Genomic DNA, 14,917 nt, shown 5'->3' on the forward strand with positions numbered 1-14,917 from the left:
AACTAAAGAATACCTACATTAACTAAAGATTATATTAACTAAGGATTACCTACTTTAACTAAGGATTACCTACTTTAACTAAGGATTACCTACTTTAACTAAGGATTACCTACGTTAACTAAAGATTATATTAACTATAGATAGTGCTTGATTTAGTGGTTTATATAGAGTAATTGTAATTGTCTCTCATAAGGATATAACATGTTCTTTCCAATGCCATTTTGCATGTTTGAGTCACGTTTGTCGTATATATATATATATTATCTTCTTATTTGAATTTATGTATTATTTCCCATCAACTTTCAACTTAAAAGACTTATTAATTTCTTAGGGACCGTTCGTTTATAGAGACGTTATGGTAGTTAAATATTGGGTATTGGTGTGGTGGGTAGTTGATGTGTATAATGAGAGTTGATATGGAATGGCTAAAATTGAGTGTATATGAGCTGGGGTAGTTGCTTATAGCTATTCCGTATAGCTACTGGCTGTTTAGAGTCTTTTATTAATGGTAGAAAAATGAGGGCGTGGTGGTGGTACTCTTTCATGCTTTCTTGCTCTACTATTGTGTGGAGAGTTTGTACTGGTGAGAGGAGAGAGCTTCTCTGATTATTATTTCTTTTGTGAGACATGGTAGTTAATAAGACAAGTTAATAGGACATTTCCATTCGATACTATATATTCTTCTAGATTTCTACATCTTGGTCGCTGATCCAAAAAAAAAGACCTTATAATTAAAGAGATTAATCTGATGAACTATACAAGATGGAAGTGAACTATTGAATTACTTACAAACAGCAATAAAAATTATTTCATTCTCATCATTTTGACTTGCTCTCCCTTTCAAGCCTCACTTTGACAACATCACTCGTCGTCTTCCTTCTTCTTACGGAGATTCACAGTATTCCCATTGTAGGTATCCACATCTTTCTTATCTTTGTCCCGCGATGAAGAAGACGACGATTCGACGTCGCCGTGAATGGTCTGGATTCGGCCTGCCATGCTGAGGCCACTAGCCAGTGGTTTAGGCGTAGATGCCCTGCTGTTGTAGTTCGAAGGATTGGTGGAAAAATCTTCTGTTGCCAATGGTGGTTCCGAAGGTAATTGATTAAGTGATGCAGATGAATTGTTATTAGTACCGCTGGCAATACTGATTAAAGAAGCAGACACTGGTGCAACGCCCTCGATGGAAAAGATCAGTGGTCTGATTGGTGCCTGCGACTCGGTTCTAGACGATCCTGTTGAAGTTCCCGTTGCTCTGGAAGTACCTTCGTGTTCATATGAGCTCGATCCATCCTGTTCGTCATAGTCCTCGTGTGGATGCTCCAATTGCTGTGCGTCCACTCCATAATCGAAGAAGGAATAAAGAGCCTGGCCAACTCTTCCAAGTAAAGTTACAATAGTCCTGAAGATACCACCATTAGCAGATTTGTTGGTCGGATACGCATTGGTATATTTGTCATCGTAAATCGGCTTCAAAATTAAAGCAGATCTAGGGCATAATTCCAAATCGACCAACTTTTGAAGTTCTTGTTCATCAGTAAAGGTAATTCTAGGCAACATTGGACGATGAAAGACGTAGTTGGTTGGCTGTGGATACGATGAAGTAGCAAATGAAGGTAAGGAATTGTGGGTTGGAATTATCTCAGTTTCGCTGTCAATCCATGTACGAACGTCGTTCAAGGTATCTGTAGGTTTAAAATCGTGTCTCAATGAATTTCCATCAAATAGCTTTATGGATAATGAGCACACATCTGAGGTCGGACGAGGTGTGTTAGCCTTTGAGGTAGTACTTGATTGTGGAGTTCCATCCTTAGTATTGTCCAACTTTTCTTCCAATTCTCTTTGTCTAGATTGGTTTTCTTTTCTGTCTGCTCGCAAAAGTGCTCTGAGACGTTCTTTCTCCCGCTCCTGTTCTTTCTTCTTGGCTCTATATTGTTCATGGTACTTTTTAGCACTCTTGTCATGTTTAGAAATTACTTCTTCTTTCTCTTGATTTTTTGCTTTTTGCTTTTTGCGCTCCTGTGATCTTCGTGATGTGCTGTCAGAATCGTTACGTGATTGTTGGTGTTGTTCGGCTTGTGTGGTTTGTGGTTGAGTTTCTGTTCTCTGTTCGGGAACTTCTATGTTTGTTGCTGTTATGCCAGATTCGGCTTGTGGTTCAGTTGATGAGACGGTCCCCGTAGCTACTGGTGCGGTTATTGGAATTTCAGGCGAGTCTCCATTGGCTTCTGCAGTTGGAGAAGTACTGCCAGATACATCGTATGTTGGTCTTGAGCTGTTGGATCCGCTAGCCGATATCTGAGGGATCCAGCCAATGACTTTTTCATTGAATTCCTCCTCGCTTGTGGTATTTGTCACCACATCTAGTAATCTACCGTTGCTCACTATGTAAAAGCTTGGAACCACCAAGTTCTGAAAGATCTGCTCGAAATAGCCAAATTCAGTGGTATTTTCAACGAGTTTCAACAACACGAAATGGTTATTGAGCTTTTCTATTATTTCTTGGTTGTTTTCATGAAGAAATTGGTTGAGAAACTGTTCCGATTCGGCGTCGCTGGCGCTCTTTGATAAGAACACGAAGAGAGGCCTGGCAAGAGTGATTGTGGCTTGTACAGCTTCTTGCACAGACGACCGGAAAACCGCTCCGTTGGATTGTGACATCACCCTGTGAATATTCGGTACTTCTCACCTTGTGGAGAATAAAACTGACTTCGATTTACTACGATTAGACTGTAAACAAGGAAAAGAACATTCAATTAATTTCTTTACATTTTACTGTCCCCAATTAGCCGCCGCTTAGAAACTGCTCGCTTTTCCCAACTTCCGATTTTTCGTTGATACGAGGGCGCGGGAAGTGTGCATAGAGGTGAACAGGGTTCCCCGGAAAAAAAAAAAAGAATGGTTCAGTGAGGAGTTTGTCATGTGACGAGGCAGAGAGAGAAGAGGGAGGAAGGGAGAAGAGTAGGAAAGAAGAGTAGGGAAGAAGAGTAGATAAGAAGGGAAAGAAGACAGGAAAGACTAGTTAGGAAAGCAGAGAAAGAAGAGAAAGAAGATACAAGACGAGAGAAGAGAGTTGAAAGGAGAAAAAGAGAGTGGAATGGCTGTGTAGTGTCACTGTGCGGATGTGTACAATAGATCTGTTGTAGACTATAGCTCCTACATTACATTATACATTATGTTATTGTTATAGTGCGTGTTGGGTTGTCCATTGTTACTCTGAAACTTCATATAGTCTGTCTGCCCCATTCCGTTGTATACTACTACTCTACTTGTACTTCCCCTCTAACTTGCAATTTATAACTTGTAACTACTACGTTAGTACTCTTAACAGTGATGGTAGAGTGATGTCATGTGTTGGTGTGCAGTTCCTATTGTATGTGTGCGGCCAGTGTGTACACTATGTGTTAATATGTGTTATTTATTACTAAATGTGTTATTAAATGTGTCAACTATGAAGTGGAGTTAGACGTCGACATAGAGTTAAAGTTATACTTCCAAATAATATAGGTGTGTCATTGTGGGGAAGAAATTGGCACCGGGGAAAGAGACCCTTTGAAGAATGCTAATGTTAATAGAAGGTGGTCAACCTCTAAACTGAGCTATTGTGCAAATGAGCATAATAAGTTTGGTTGAGGACCTGAAAACGGGGAGTCTAATCGTTGTTCTGAGTTTTTTTCGCTAATTTATGGCTCAACCCATCTGAAATCGGGCTTATGTTTTGTGTGCCGCATATAAGCAAATGGGAGAATACTTCCATTTTGCAGCCCTCTGGGACGAGCTCCCATCCGGTTTTCTCTTCCACTTTACTATCCGTTATCTAGGTAACAGCTGATACTCGGAGGCGAAATCTGAGCCGTATCCTGTTTCATCTGGTAATGTACCCCCTCAGTCGTATCGAATTTCAGTCCCCTCAAAACATCCTCTTTGGATCGAAAAGTTCAAGCTCGTTGGCTATGTCCACTAAGCCTTGTTCGCATTGGCCCTTTAGTGAATTTCTGGCCATCGTCTGATGGTTTAGCTGCAATTCATGAACTTCTTGATTGAGACTTTCATACTCTCTATCAATGTAGTTAATATGGCGATGCATCTCCGAGATCTGCAAGTCTCGTTGATGAAGCTGTGTTTTCAAGTACTTATTCTCGAATCGGAGCTTACTAGTTTCACTATCAAGGAAGTTGATCAATTTATCGAATCTATTGTTATCAGAGACGGCAACGTTTGTATCACTTGAATTGCTGAATGCACTACTCTCTAGCTTACTTAATTTCTCTGTCAACTCTTGCACCTCCCTCTTAAGCGAGTCGATTGCATCTTGATCAGACCTACGTAGGACATCCCACTGAACAGGTATCGTAGCTAGCTTCGTCTTATTTGCAATAGCAGCAGTCTTGATATTCTTCACCTGATTAGCATAATTGAGCGTTTGATAGGTTTCTTCAAAATCAATTGGCGATACACAGAATATCATAAAGCTTCGTGAGTTTCCAGCTAAATTCTCCTTAAGTATGTATGTCAAAATAGAATCTCTATAGGGTACGACAGATTGCTTGCTGTGTGGCTTGGATGAGTTAGAAGATAGTAAATTAATACATCTTCCTAAAACAGTCAAGGACTTGTTAATCAAAGTACCTTCTTTCATTCTATCTTGTTGTCCGAACACCTTTGTTTTGGTTAATCTTTCGGATCCAGCCAAATCCACCAACTTTATGTTGGAAATCATTTCTTCGTCAGCATCCCCGATATCCATGGAATCCCCGGAGTTTTTGAATTTGGTCTGCTTAAGAGAAAGGGTAATTATCGCATGAGACCTTGAACTTGTGTCATTCATTGATGTAGCAGCTGTAGACCTCTTCGTGTTTCCCTTGTTTAAGTATCTCTTGAAATCTTCGTAGTCATTAATAAGAAATTCCTTAACATTCTCCACGTAAGGTCCTGACACAGGGTGCTCTCTTACTCTGCACTTTATACTTTCATCCAAACTCAACAAATCATTCACCTGTTCATTATATATTTCCATGTATGAGAACTTAACTTCACAGTTTATACGTTCATTCACTAGGATTTCCTTCTGTCTCAAGATGTCCTTAATAATCAAGGGAATGAGTCCTGGTTCTTGTCTATTTCCCATCATTGTGTATGTTTTTCCCGAACTTGTCTGGCCATATGCTAGCAAGCACACATTGTAACCCTGAAAAAAATGATCAATGATGTCAGGTCCAGTCTTGTGGTAGAATTGGTTGTTGTCAGTGTAATTCGGGTCATTTCTGTCAAACGACCATATCGACTCGTCAAAGTTGTATTTTTTGAACTCCTCTTCAGTCTCAGATCCTGGAGAGCGGTTATGAAAAGTCTTGGTCTTCTGAGTATGAAAGCTCGATGAAGTCGGTACTCTTAAAATCGTTCTCTTACTGTCACTGGCAGGCATTTGGATCAAACTCTTCTTAGATTCGTCATCTTCCAACGCAATTTCACGGGGCAACAATGGCCTAACACGTACCAACACTTTAATATTCGTATCTTTGTCGACTTGAGTCAATTCTGCCATAATTTCTTGTCTTGTCTACTAAGAATCCAACTATTAAAGAAATCATTTTACAATGTTTTATGGTAAAGCGAAATGTAAACAAAGCGACCGAAACTCGCAAAATGCAGCAATTTGTCACGTGCTTTTCTTGAAAAGTATGCTCGGATCTCACAAGATTTTTCAAGCGATGGCTTTACTATGAGATAAGAGATGAAAAAGATGTTACTTGTACAAATAACGGGGAGATAGGTCTATACGAGTCAGGATGTCAGAGAAGAGTAAATTCTTGGTATTAAATCCAAATCCAAGTAACTTGGATGGAGTTCTTGCAAAAGCTAACTTACAGAATACAAAAAATGGGCCCTTTGATGCTGTGCTTCTACTTGGAGATGTACTTCCCCATCTGAGCTCAGTACCAGAAAGCACAATTCAAGCAGCAACTTATTTCACACAGGGGAAGAATTCCATAGTTGAGTTGGATAGTATAAAGGATGCAGAAGAGTCGAATCTAGTGGATATTAAAGAAAACCTCACATATATGAAGGCGCTCGTTAATGTAGTTAAGTTTGCTTCTGGTGCAACCATTATGGCATTGTCTGGAATCGCAGAAGACGCTGGAAATCACGAAGAAGTGCTAAAATTGATAAAAGAAAACAAATTACCAATAGATATCCTAATCACTTATAACTGGCCTCGAGCAATTGCTTCGCAAGAGAAATTGCTTCTTGTTGGTGACACGTTTATAAACGAAGTTACCAAGTTGGTAAAACCAAGATATCATTTTGCAGTCGGTCACGAACATGGCAAATTTTTGGAGAACAAGCCTTTCAAATGGGATTCCGGTGAATACACTCGTTTTCTTAGCTTGGGTCAAGAAGGTTCAGGTGATAAATGGTTTTATGCATTTGCACTCTCCAAAGAAGTGCAAGACATACCGACAGAGCAGTTAACAGTTAATCCATTTATAGCAGAACAGACTGAAGATTCCAAGAAAAGGACAGTAGGAGTGGTTGAAGGTGAAGGTGAAGGGAAAGAAACAATCGTTAAGAGAGCTAAAAAAGTTGTATCGCCAGATCAATGCTTTTTCTGTCTCTCTAACCCAAATACCGAAACACATATGATTATATCAATTGCATCTCATACGTATATGACCATTGCAAAGGGACCATTGACGAGATCAAATAAGTACCTTCCATTCTCTGGACACGCTATTATATTACCAATTGAGCACATTGCGAGTTTAAGGGTGAAATCGGATAATGTAACTGAGACAGTAGAGTACAAGGAAATCCAACAGTATCAAAAGTCGTTGGTACAAGCTTTTCAGAAGAATAATACATTCTACAGGTTGGTCTTCTTTGAGATCAACAGACTCGACAATGTTCATCAAAGTATCCAGGTAGTACCGATTCCAGAATACTTGGTGGAGAAATTCTCTCAATCATTGGACACCAGAGTGAAATCCAACAATGAACGCTTTGAGCATAACCATAAACTCACCTTCCATCACTACAATGATGATAAGGACCCAGAGTTTATCACAATTATGAATGAATTTGATCATATCATCTTCACCATCTATACATCGGAAGAAAACAAAGATATTTACGTAGCGAAATTGACAGACAACACTAAATCGATTGATTTGCAATTTCCAAGAAGAGTGTTGGCTCATCTTCTCAACATGCCCAAGAGAGTTTACTGGGAGAAATGTCAACAACCAAAACAAAAGGAGACTATTGACTGTGAAGAGTTCAAGAAGTTCTACCATAATTTTGATTTCACCTTACGATAGTTACTGTATCACTATGTATATTAATAATGCTTTGAAAGTTACAATGTAAAATGACACTTTGTAGCAATCATCGAGTTGCCATTAGTGTATATGCTAATGTATATGCAATTGGTTTATAAATATGCTATTGGTTAATAATGCTGCTATATGGTTTTTTTCTTATCTGTAGTCTTCTTACTGACTTTGTAATTCAACAGTACACTTATCACAACCACAGTCAAAGAACCATTCACTCAATTCTCTTCTTCTCACTTCGACCTTCTCATTGATGTAGTTACCGTAGTCAATACAGAGTTCTTGATCTGGTTTGATGTCTTGTAAAGTGGTGAAAGTCAACACATTTTTCGTTCTTTTCTTTATCATGTTAGGTCCACAGGAATGATTGAAATATGAAGCCGACGGATATACCCCAAATCCAAAAAACTCCTTCTCTTCGCTTGGATTCGAAGCCTCCGACCAGATGCCGAATGCATTTGAAAGATTTCTTCCAATGGTAGCCCTTACCAAATCGGAAGAAACTAAATCCTGTAAAGGAGGCAATGTCGTCAAAACAAGAAATTTATAGATATTGATGTATGAATACAACAAATAAGGGTACTTTTGAACTTTCTCTGGTTCACTCGATTGTAATATGTTAAATAGCTGCAACTCCAATTGGTTTCTTTCATTGTTATCCAATTCGTTGATGTACTTAATTGGCAATGACACTTGCTTCTTCAGGCACTTATACATGTGGAATAGAACGCCTATTACGTATTTGATCTCCGTATACTCACTATCAGATATCCTGAAGATTTGGCTAGCTCTTTTTGTCGGTTTCATGGCTCGTATCTTCTTCTCCCAGAGAGCCACTTCCTCCCATTCTTGTTTTATTACAGATTGAAGGTCGGCCGTTTTGGAAGGCTCCTTCAACTCCATTTCAGGTTTATTTAAGCCAGCTATATAGTGTCTCTCTATCTCCAAAAGACTATCAGCATACAAATTATCAATATCGTCATTGGTGAACTCTTCTTTACATTCCTCGGAACAGAAGTATAATGAAACTATTTCTTTCCCGAATTTCTTCTGGATCTTTGTCTTAAGTATTCTACCATCACAATAACTGAAGCAGCGAGTGCATGCTTCCTTTCTGAAGGGTTTTATTATTGTCGAACTTATTGGCTTATTGCATGTCAAAAGTACGGTTCCCTTTGGTATTGCTGAAATAGCGAAACAACCTCTTCCACCATATTTTGTTTTCTTCACGTTAAAGAAAGGCGAGATCTGGCCGAGGCATGTGTCTGTATCTATATCTTTACTTGGGGACTTAATATATTTCACTTCTGTATCATTTAGCGATCCCATCTCGCTATGTAAATCTACGGTTATTGTCGATGGCATAGCGTTAATATGGTGTAGCAGTATTCAGAATTCGACAAAACTTTAATGTAAAGTAACTAGATGCTTTCGCCTGCTGTAAAAGTCCAAACTTCTATATATAATGCATAAGTTATTAAAGTCTACTAAAGAACATTCCATCATCCCATCATCTTTCTTAAGTTAGTGAAATTTTATGCTTACAGAAGTTGTATGTATTTGTATGGTAGCGCCGACTTGAAGAAATAGGATACAGCTATGAAAGTGTTTCTCCGGTTCAACCAATTTAAGTATGTCTTATCTTCTATAAATACTTTGAAGATTACTTGCTAGATTAGTAGTATTTGATATATTGAGAATTTCTCTTCTCCTCATTCGTAGAATAGAAGGAACTACTTTGAGTGCTTTCGTTAAGTAGTAGTAGTAATAGTAGAACACTAGGTGTTCCTTTTGGATGGGGTCAATTGCTGCGAAATACTGAAAGTCAGTGAAGAAAGCATTCATATTCCTGAAATGTTCACTACTGTAGCCCTACATAGTAAAAGAATAGTAAAATATTATGTAGTGTTATTATCTGTTTTTCTATTTACAAATGGCGTTAACTTCCCTTCAAGTGTCCTCGAAAGGATTTAGGAACAGATCCATGCCCTGGAATACCTGATTTGCGTCGAAAAAAGCCGAAGCATTTTCGAAGTCTCCAAAATTCTCAAGCTGAAGGATGGAGTCAATATCGGATGGAAGTTCCGGAAAAGTCATTCCGTTTGCCTCGACATTAACAATATTATAGGGAACCAGTTCGGATTCAAATGACTTGTCGACGACCGAGACCAATTGGTTGAACTTCGCTAGCTTTTCAAGAGATACTTTGGCAGTGCTTGAACCTCTGGATATCGTCTTTAGTATGTCTAGCCCCTTTTTAAGGAAGAGTAAGGTAGTGTCAGATTTATCCACTCTCAAATAGACGAGAATGACGAATAACGAGATGTTGCAAAAGTTAATATCTGTAAATGAAAACAAGCCAAGCTTTGAATTCTTCTCCAAGACTGTTAACAATTCAATGGAACAAAAGGCTGCATCTACGCAAATAGACGTAAGATGGTCCACAAAGGAAGTTTCGTAGCTGTTTTCTGGTAATTTTCCTTGATTTTCGACTTTATAAAGTAAGAATGGCTTACCAATATAGATCTTAGCAAGGAAGTAATTCAAATGTAGATGAATATTTCCACGATAAAGGTCATCAGAAGGATCAAGGTTCTCAATATATGCATATTCTGGGAAACTGGATCTGCAATTTTCAACCTCCTGTGCTAACTCCTTGATCATTTTCGTATCAATCGAGACCCCTTTGGAATTTTGGCTACTTTTTGTGAATTCCAACTTTGTAAGTTTTATAAACACCATGTTTAACCTTACTATTACTCTTTGGTTCAAGTAGTTAGTTGCCCCAGTATTTTTTCGTAGTTCAGCACAATACTCTGGGAGACCGACTGTTATTTCTTCGGGTCTAATCATTTCTGGACGACCTAGGTTGATACCGTGTCTTCTTTCAAGTGTATAGCATGACCACCATAGCCTCTTCATCTTTTCGGCTCTAGCTACTGCAGCGTGTTTGAAGGTTTCTTTGGAATATAACTTGTTATAGATTGCCATATCTAACGCAACATTCATTAGTGAATAACCGCTGTCAGAAATCTGGAAACTGTCAGATTTATTCGTGGTCATGAATACTCCTAGCACTAAGAGGGCCTGGATACTCTCGATGGACTTACTCTCTAACAGGAATCCAACAAAGGGCATTGCGGCTAAATAGAAACAAAACCCCGGGTTGACTTCAAGTTGCCTCAGTGGAATGGGCGACATCTCACCCATGTATTCAAAACCAGACGCTATTGATAGCATTGCCAACACAATTAGCAAGAATGACCACTCTCTTTGAAAATATTCCATATCATTGTTTTCACGAGCTCGATTGAAAAGCTTAAGCTTTTCGTACATTTCAATATGACAAGCATAGAAGTAGTTTGTCTCGCATATGTTGAGGTATATTTGAATGAACTTTAGTATCTTTTCCTCGGATGGCAATATTGCTAAGGCCTGGATCACTGATGCGTTCAACATTTCATTGAGCTTATATCCTAATGTCACATTGAACGTCTCGCACAGAGAGGCACTAATAAGTGGTACACCCTTTGACGGTCCATTTGACTTTTCTATGAAGTCAAGGAAGCTCTGATCAGTTGTCGAAACATACAGCTGTCTAAAGTTTTCGATTGTTTTTGACTGTTCCGGCAAGGCCTGTTCATCTTCTACTTCGGGTCCTTGCTTCCGTTTCTGAGGAACTATCAGTTTATCGATGCAAACATTCTTCTCAAATACGTCAATATTATTCCGAAGGAAGTCCAAACCCACATCGGGGAATAGATGTTGTACTATCCTTTCTAGCTTACAATTGTACCTTTTGGTGGTGGTGTAAAGCTCTCTAGTATGGTTGTTAGTATGGGCTGAAATGCCGAATCCTCCATTCCGAAAGAACTACTTACTTATAATCTGTCGAGTCAGCAGCTGGGCTTTTTGGAGTAATTTTACACTCTTGTTTACTCTCCGAACACTTTGTACAAGGAAAACCGCCAGTACACTTGATTTTCTTGTTCTTGCAGCGATCACATCTAAAACATGTTAGTACGATTGCGAGTTAAGATTGTTTGCAACACTTTTTTGGAACATTAAACTAAAACAATGATACTTACGCCGCAGAAACTCTTTTTCTCAAATGTAATGGTATTATTCGTCTATTTCTCTTCACTGTTGTCCCCATCTTATCCTACTTTACCTTGTTTTCTCTCGACTTGTTGCTATAAAGAATAAGCAACAAAAATGACTAATTTCTTCAGTCAATAACAAATCCGGATTTAAAGTAATGTTTCCTGTATGTATCCATATCTACGATTTAAGCTGCAAAATGCGATGCATACATAATAAGGGGGTAGTATACCAACATTATATATAATTACCAATAAATACTTACAGACAGAGGAGTGTAAATCGTAAATTAGGGATGAAAGTATGGGAGGACGAGTGTAAAATCTAGAAAATCCATCCCAAGAACTTGTCATAGAACCATTCTTTGTCATGTGGGTTACCCTCAGCCTGTCTGATGGCTTCCTTTTCAGCTGCGTCAGCTTCATATTTCTCGGCTTCAGCGTCAATAACGTCTCTGAAAGTCTCCAAATCGACTTCGTCTGGTCTCAAGATACTGGTCTTGTGGTAGATCTTGTATCCAAAGTACATGATCACGAAAACTGGCAAGACAATGTATCCGGTGATGAAGTTCTTGTAGGCGAATGGCAGACCTAAGAAAACAGTGAAGTTCTTGATGAAAATGACTAAAATACAGATGGCCAAGGCAAAGTATGAACCATATGGTTGGAATGGGGACTTGAAGGCCAAATCAGTTCTTCTGTCGATACCCTGTGCTTTGCATGCCTTCATGAATCTAATGTGGATAACCAAGATACACGACCAGGCAATCAAACCGGTCAATGAGACAACATTGACGAAGTATGTGAAAACTTCTGCAGCTCCACTGGAGACAGTCATGTAAGCTAACAAAGTGAAAGCAAAACTCAAAAGAATACCGTAGTATGGAACTCCCAATTTGTTAGTCTTGGTGAAAAACTTTGGAGCGTAACCTGCGACAGCCAAAGAGTAAATTGTTCTAGAACAAACATACATATCGGAATTAGCGGCCGAAAGAACGAATAACAAGATACATCCGTTGATTACATGGTCTAATCCATGGATCTTAGCGTTCTTAATGGCAATGACAAATGGTGAAGCACTGGCAGAACTACCGGATGCGGACAACAATAATGGGTCCTTTGCCGAGACACACATACCAAGGAACAAGATAGACAAAATGTAGAAAATAAGAATACGGTAGAATGTCAACTTGATAGCCTTAGGAATGGAACGTCTAGGATTTCTGGTTTCGGAGAAAGTGATACCGACTAGAAGGGTTTATTTGTTAGTAAGAACGCTCGCAAATAATATATGTCTTTGGTTGCAACATGCAGACATTTAACAGTGCGGAAAAATTTATACATACCCAATTCAGTACCTAAGTAGGCGAATACAGCTGTGACTAATACTGAGACGAATGCTACGAATCTACCTTTTGAACCATCAATAAAAAGGTCTTTAGATGCGTCTTTGTAGTGGAGGAAAGCACCTGGGTTTTTCCAGTATCTGAAACCAGTTCTGTCATGTGTTGGACCACCACCCAAAGCGATAATCCATAATAACAAGACAAGACCAAGACAGGTACAGACCTTCAAGGCAGATAACCAAAACTCAATTTCACCAAAAAATCTGACACCAAGCAAGTTGATGGCCAAAATGATAACCAAAAAGATTGTGATCCAAACACCTGGGTTCAAGTCGTCCTTGCTGACCCAGTATTGGACTGTTAATGAACCAGCAACCAATTGGTTAGCAGGTAAAATTAAGTATTTAAATAAGTAGACGTAACCACAGGCAAATCCCAAGGCATCGTCAACATATCTCTGACAGTAATTGGCGAAACCATTTAAGGGAACAAATGTAGCGACTTCTCCCAAACCACTCATCACCATCAACACAACGAAACCAATGACACTGTAGGCAACCAAGATTGCACCAGGACCTGCACTCTTTAAAGCACTACCGGTACCAATAAGTAAACCAGTACCTAAGGCACCACCAATAGCGATCATAGAAGTGTGTCTGGCGTCCAATGCTTGTCTAAGCTGGTGACCATCGACTTGACCTATGTTGGAAGGGGTTGACTTGGCCACATAGAGATCATATTCTTGGGTGTGACGACTGACCATTGAAGTCAAATCATCATCATGAGGAGACCTCGTCAGGTTCTTCTCTATATCAGAAGAAAACGGAGCCATTATTGAAGGTAGGTGTATTCTAGTAAGACTTGTGTATTAAGAAAAGAGTAACAATGTAAGAATAATACCAAAAGTACTGTTATTAGAGTTTCCAAACCTTTTAGCTACAAAGTTGCCTAATTATCAGCGAGAGGAACTTCCTCAATATATATAGAGGCGTATACAAAAATTACTCCAACTTTTAAATACGATACATTCCATCGCTGCAATCTAAATTACCGGGTACCACAAAGCCAAATCAATAAATTTTCTAATGTTTACCATCATCGCTCATGCCACTAGCTCTTCCTGTCGTACCAGCAATTCCAAGAACATTGCACAATTTTCAGTACAGCTCCTCTTATCATTGCAAATTCCTGATACTCCAACAAAGAAATGTCTGCATTAGGAAGGTGGCCATGCAGGAGCGTCGAGCCAAGACTTTTCTCAAACCATCATTGAAGAAATTGCCGTGACGTTTGGTTAAGTGAAGACGGGAAGAACATCAGAAAAAGTCCCCCGACGGCCACAAAGAGATAAGAGACGTAAATCTTCCGAGCGGAGTATCATTTGCGAAGTTTGGTGGGTTTTCTTCGTGAGTATAGCCTGCTCCAAGATAGTTACTTCGTGGCATCTCTTCGTAGAGCTGTGGTTCATCCGTTGTGGTGTTGCTTATCGTGTTGTTACGCATTCAACATAAAAAACTTTCTAAGAAGTCCAGAATATTGTGGATCTGTGCCTCTAGAAAATACGTAAATAGAGTTATGTATGGAAAAACTACACTGGAAGAATTCCAAGGTAGAGCTTGCTCATCTAATCCTCATCGAATCCGCGGAAATGGGGTAGACGTGGGTGGATGCTAACTCCCTTGGATTTTTATTGGTACAAGGCAGGAACAGAACTAGTAGTTAGCCCGGGACAGAATTATCCTTGATATTTTTAGTGAATTACTAGGGAAGCGTGTGACAGTACTATCATTCAATGTCAAATTCTCTACCTTTACAGTGTTATCTAGTGCATCACTATCTTTATCTCGGTAAATTAAACCAAAATACCCATTCTGTAATGCTTGGCTACATCTATGGATTTACATAGATTACACCTACCCAATCCCGTTTCTCTAATAGTCCTCTATCATTATCTTACATATGGGATCCACGTCTGAAGGACGCCTCCTGCTCTAGCCAAAGGCAAGCGTTTTTCTCCCCTTTCGGTTTATCTTTCGCCTTGCTTTTCTTGTCCCTCTTAGCCTCATGGAGGATTTTCCCTAACTAATGGAGCCTATCCCCACCATCCAAGACATAGCAAAATTATTACATATGACCC

At 39.2% G+C, this 14,917-nt stretch overlaps 6 protein-coding genes across 6 annotated transcripts; 1 reads left to right on the plus strand and 5 right to left on the minus strand. All coding sequences in view use genetic code 12, as the record gives it.

Annotated features, from left to right (window-relative positions):
- Nucleotides 1-745: 745 nt before the first annotated feature.
- RJT20DRAFT_26609 (uncharacterized protein) lies at nt 746-2,922 on the minus strand. Its single transcript, XM_064919446.1, has one exon. The coding sequence runs from the start codon at nt 2,659-2,661 to the stop codon at nt 862-864; it is 1,800 nt and encodes a 599-aa protein (XP_064775883.1). The 5' UTR covers nt 2,662-2,922; the 3' UTR covers nt 746-861.
- A 988-nt stretch (nt 2,923-3,910) lies between these two features.
- On the minus strand, nt 3,911-5,545 carry RJT20DRAFT_2368 (uncharacterized protein; the record flags this gene model as incomplete). The annotated part of the gene is made up of 1 exon (XM_064919334.1): nt 3,911-5,545. One exon carries the CDS (start codon nt 5,543-5,545, stop codon nt 3,911-3,913), a length of 1,635 nt encoding a protein of 544 aa, XP_064775884.1.
- Nucleotides 5,546-5,683: 138 nt separating this feature from the next.
- Nucleotides 5,684-7,400, plus strand: RJT20DRAFT_125679 (uncharacterized protein). The gene has a single exon (XM_064916557.1). It carries the CDS (start codon nt 5,790-5,792, stop codon nt 7,317-7,319), a length of 1,530 nt encoding a protein of 509 aa, XP_064775885.1. The 5' UTR covers nt 5,684-5,789; the 3' UTR covers nt 7,320-7,400.
- SET6 (Set6p) lies at nt 7,401-8,814 on the minus strand. Its single transcript, XM_064916558.1, has one exon. It carries the CDS (start codon nt 8,697-8,699, stop codon nt 7,494-7,496), a length of 1,206 nt encoding a protein of 401 aa, XP_064775886.1. The 5' UTR covers nt 8,700-8,814; the 3' UTR covers nt 7,401-7,493.
- Nucleotides 8,815-9,169: 355 nt separating this feature from the next.
- Nucleotides 9,170-11,527, minus strand: ZCF24 (Zcf24p). Its single transcript, XM_064916559.1, has 3 exons — nt 11,423-11,527; nt 11,216-11,341; nt 9,170-11,154 (listed from the first exon to the last, which is right to left on the minus strand). Exons 1-3 carry the CDS (start codon nt 11,488-11,490, stop codon nt 9,285-9,287), a joined length of 2,064 nt encoding a protein of 687 aa, XP_064775887.1. The 5' UTR covers nt 11,491-11,527; the 3' UTR covers nt 9,170-9,284.
- Nucleotides 11,528-11,624: 97 nt separating this feature from the next.
- On the minus strand, nt 11,625-13,748 carry DIP5 (Dip5p). Its single transcript, XM_064919447.1, has 2 exons — nt 12,781-13,748; nt 11,625-12,682 (listed from the first exon to the last, which is right to left on the minus strand). The coding sequence occupies exons 1-2, from the start codon at nt 13,610-13,612 to the stop codon at nt 11,760-11,762; spliced, it is 1,755 nt and encodes a 584-aa protein (XP_064775888.1). The 5' UTR covers nt 13,613-13,748; the 3' UTR covers nt 11,625-11,759.
- Nucleotides 13,749-14,917: the final 1,169 nt, after the last annotated feature.

This window comes from Scheffersomyces xylosifermentans (genome assembly GCF_036884685.1).
Source record: "Scheffersomyces xylosifermentans strain CBS 12540 chromosome Unknown RJT20scaffold_2, whole genome shotgun sequence".
Classification (NCBI taxonomy): domain Eukaryota; kingdom Fungi; phylum Ascomycota; class Pichiomycetes; order Serinales; family Debaryomycetaceae; genus Scheffersomyces; species Scheffersomyces xylosifermentans.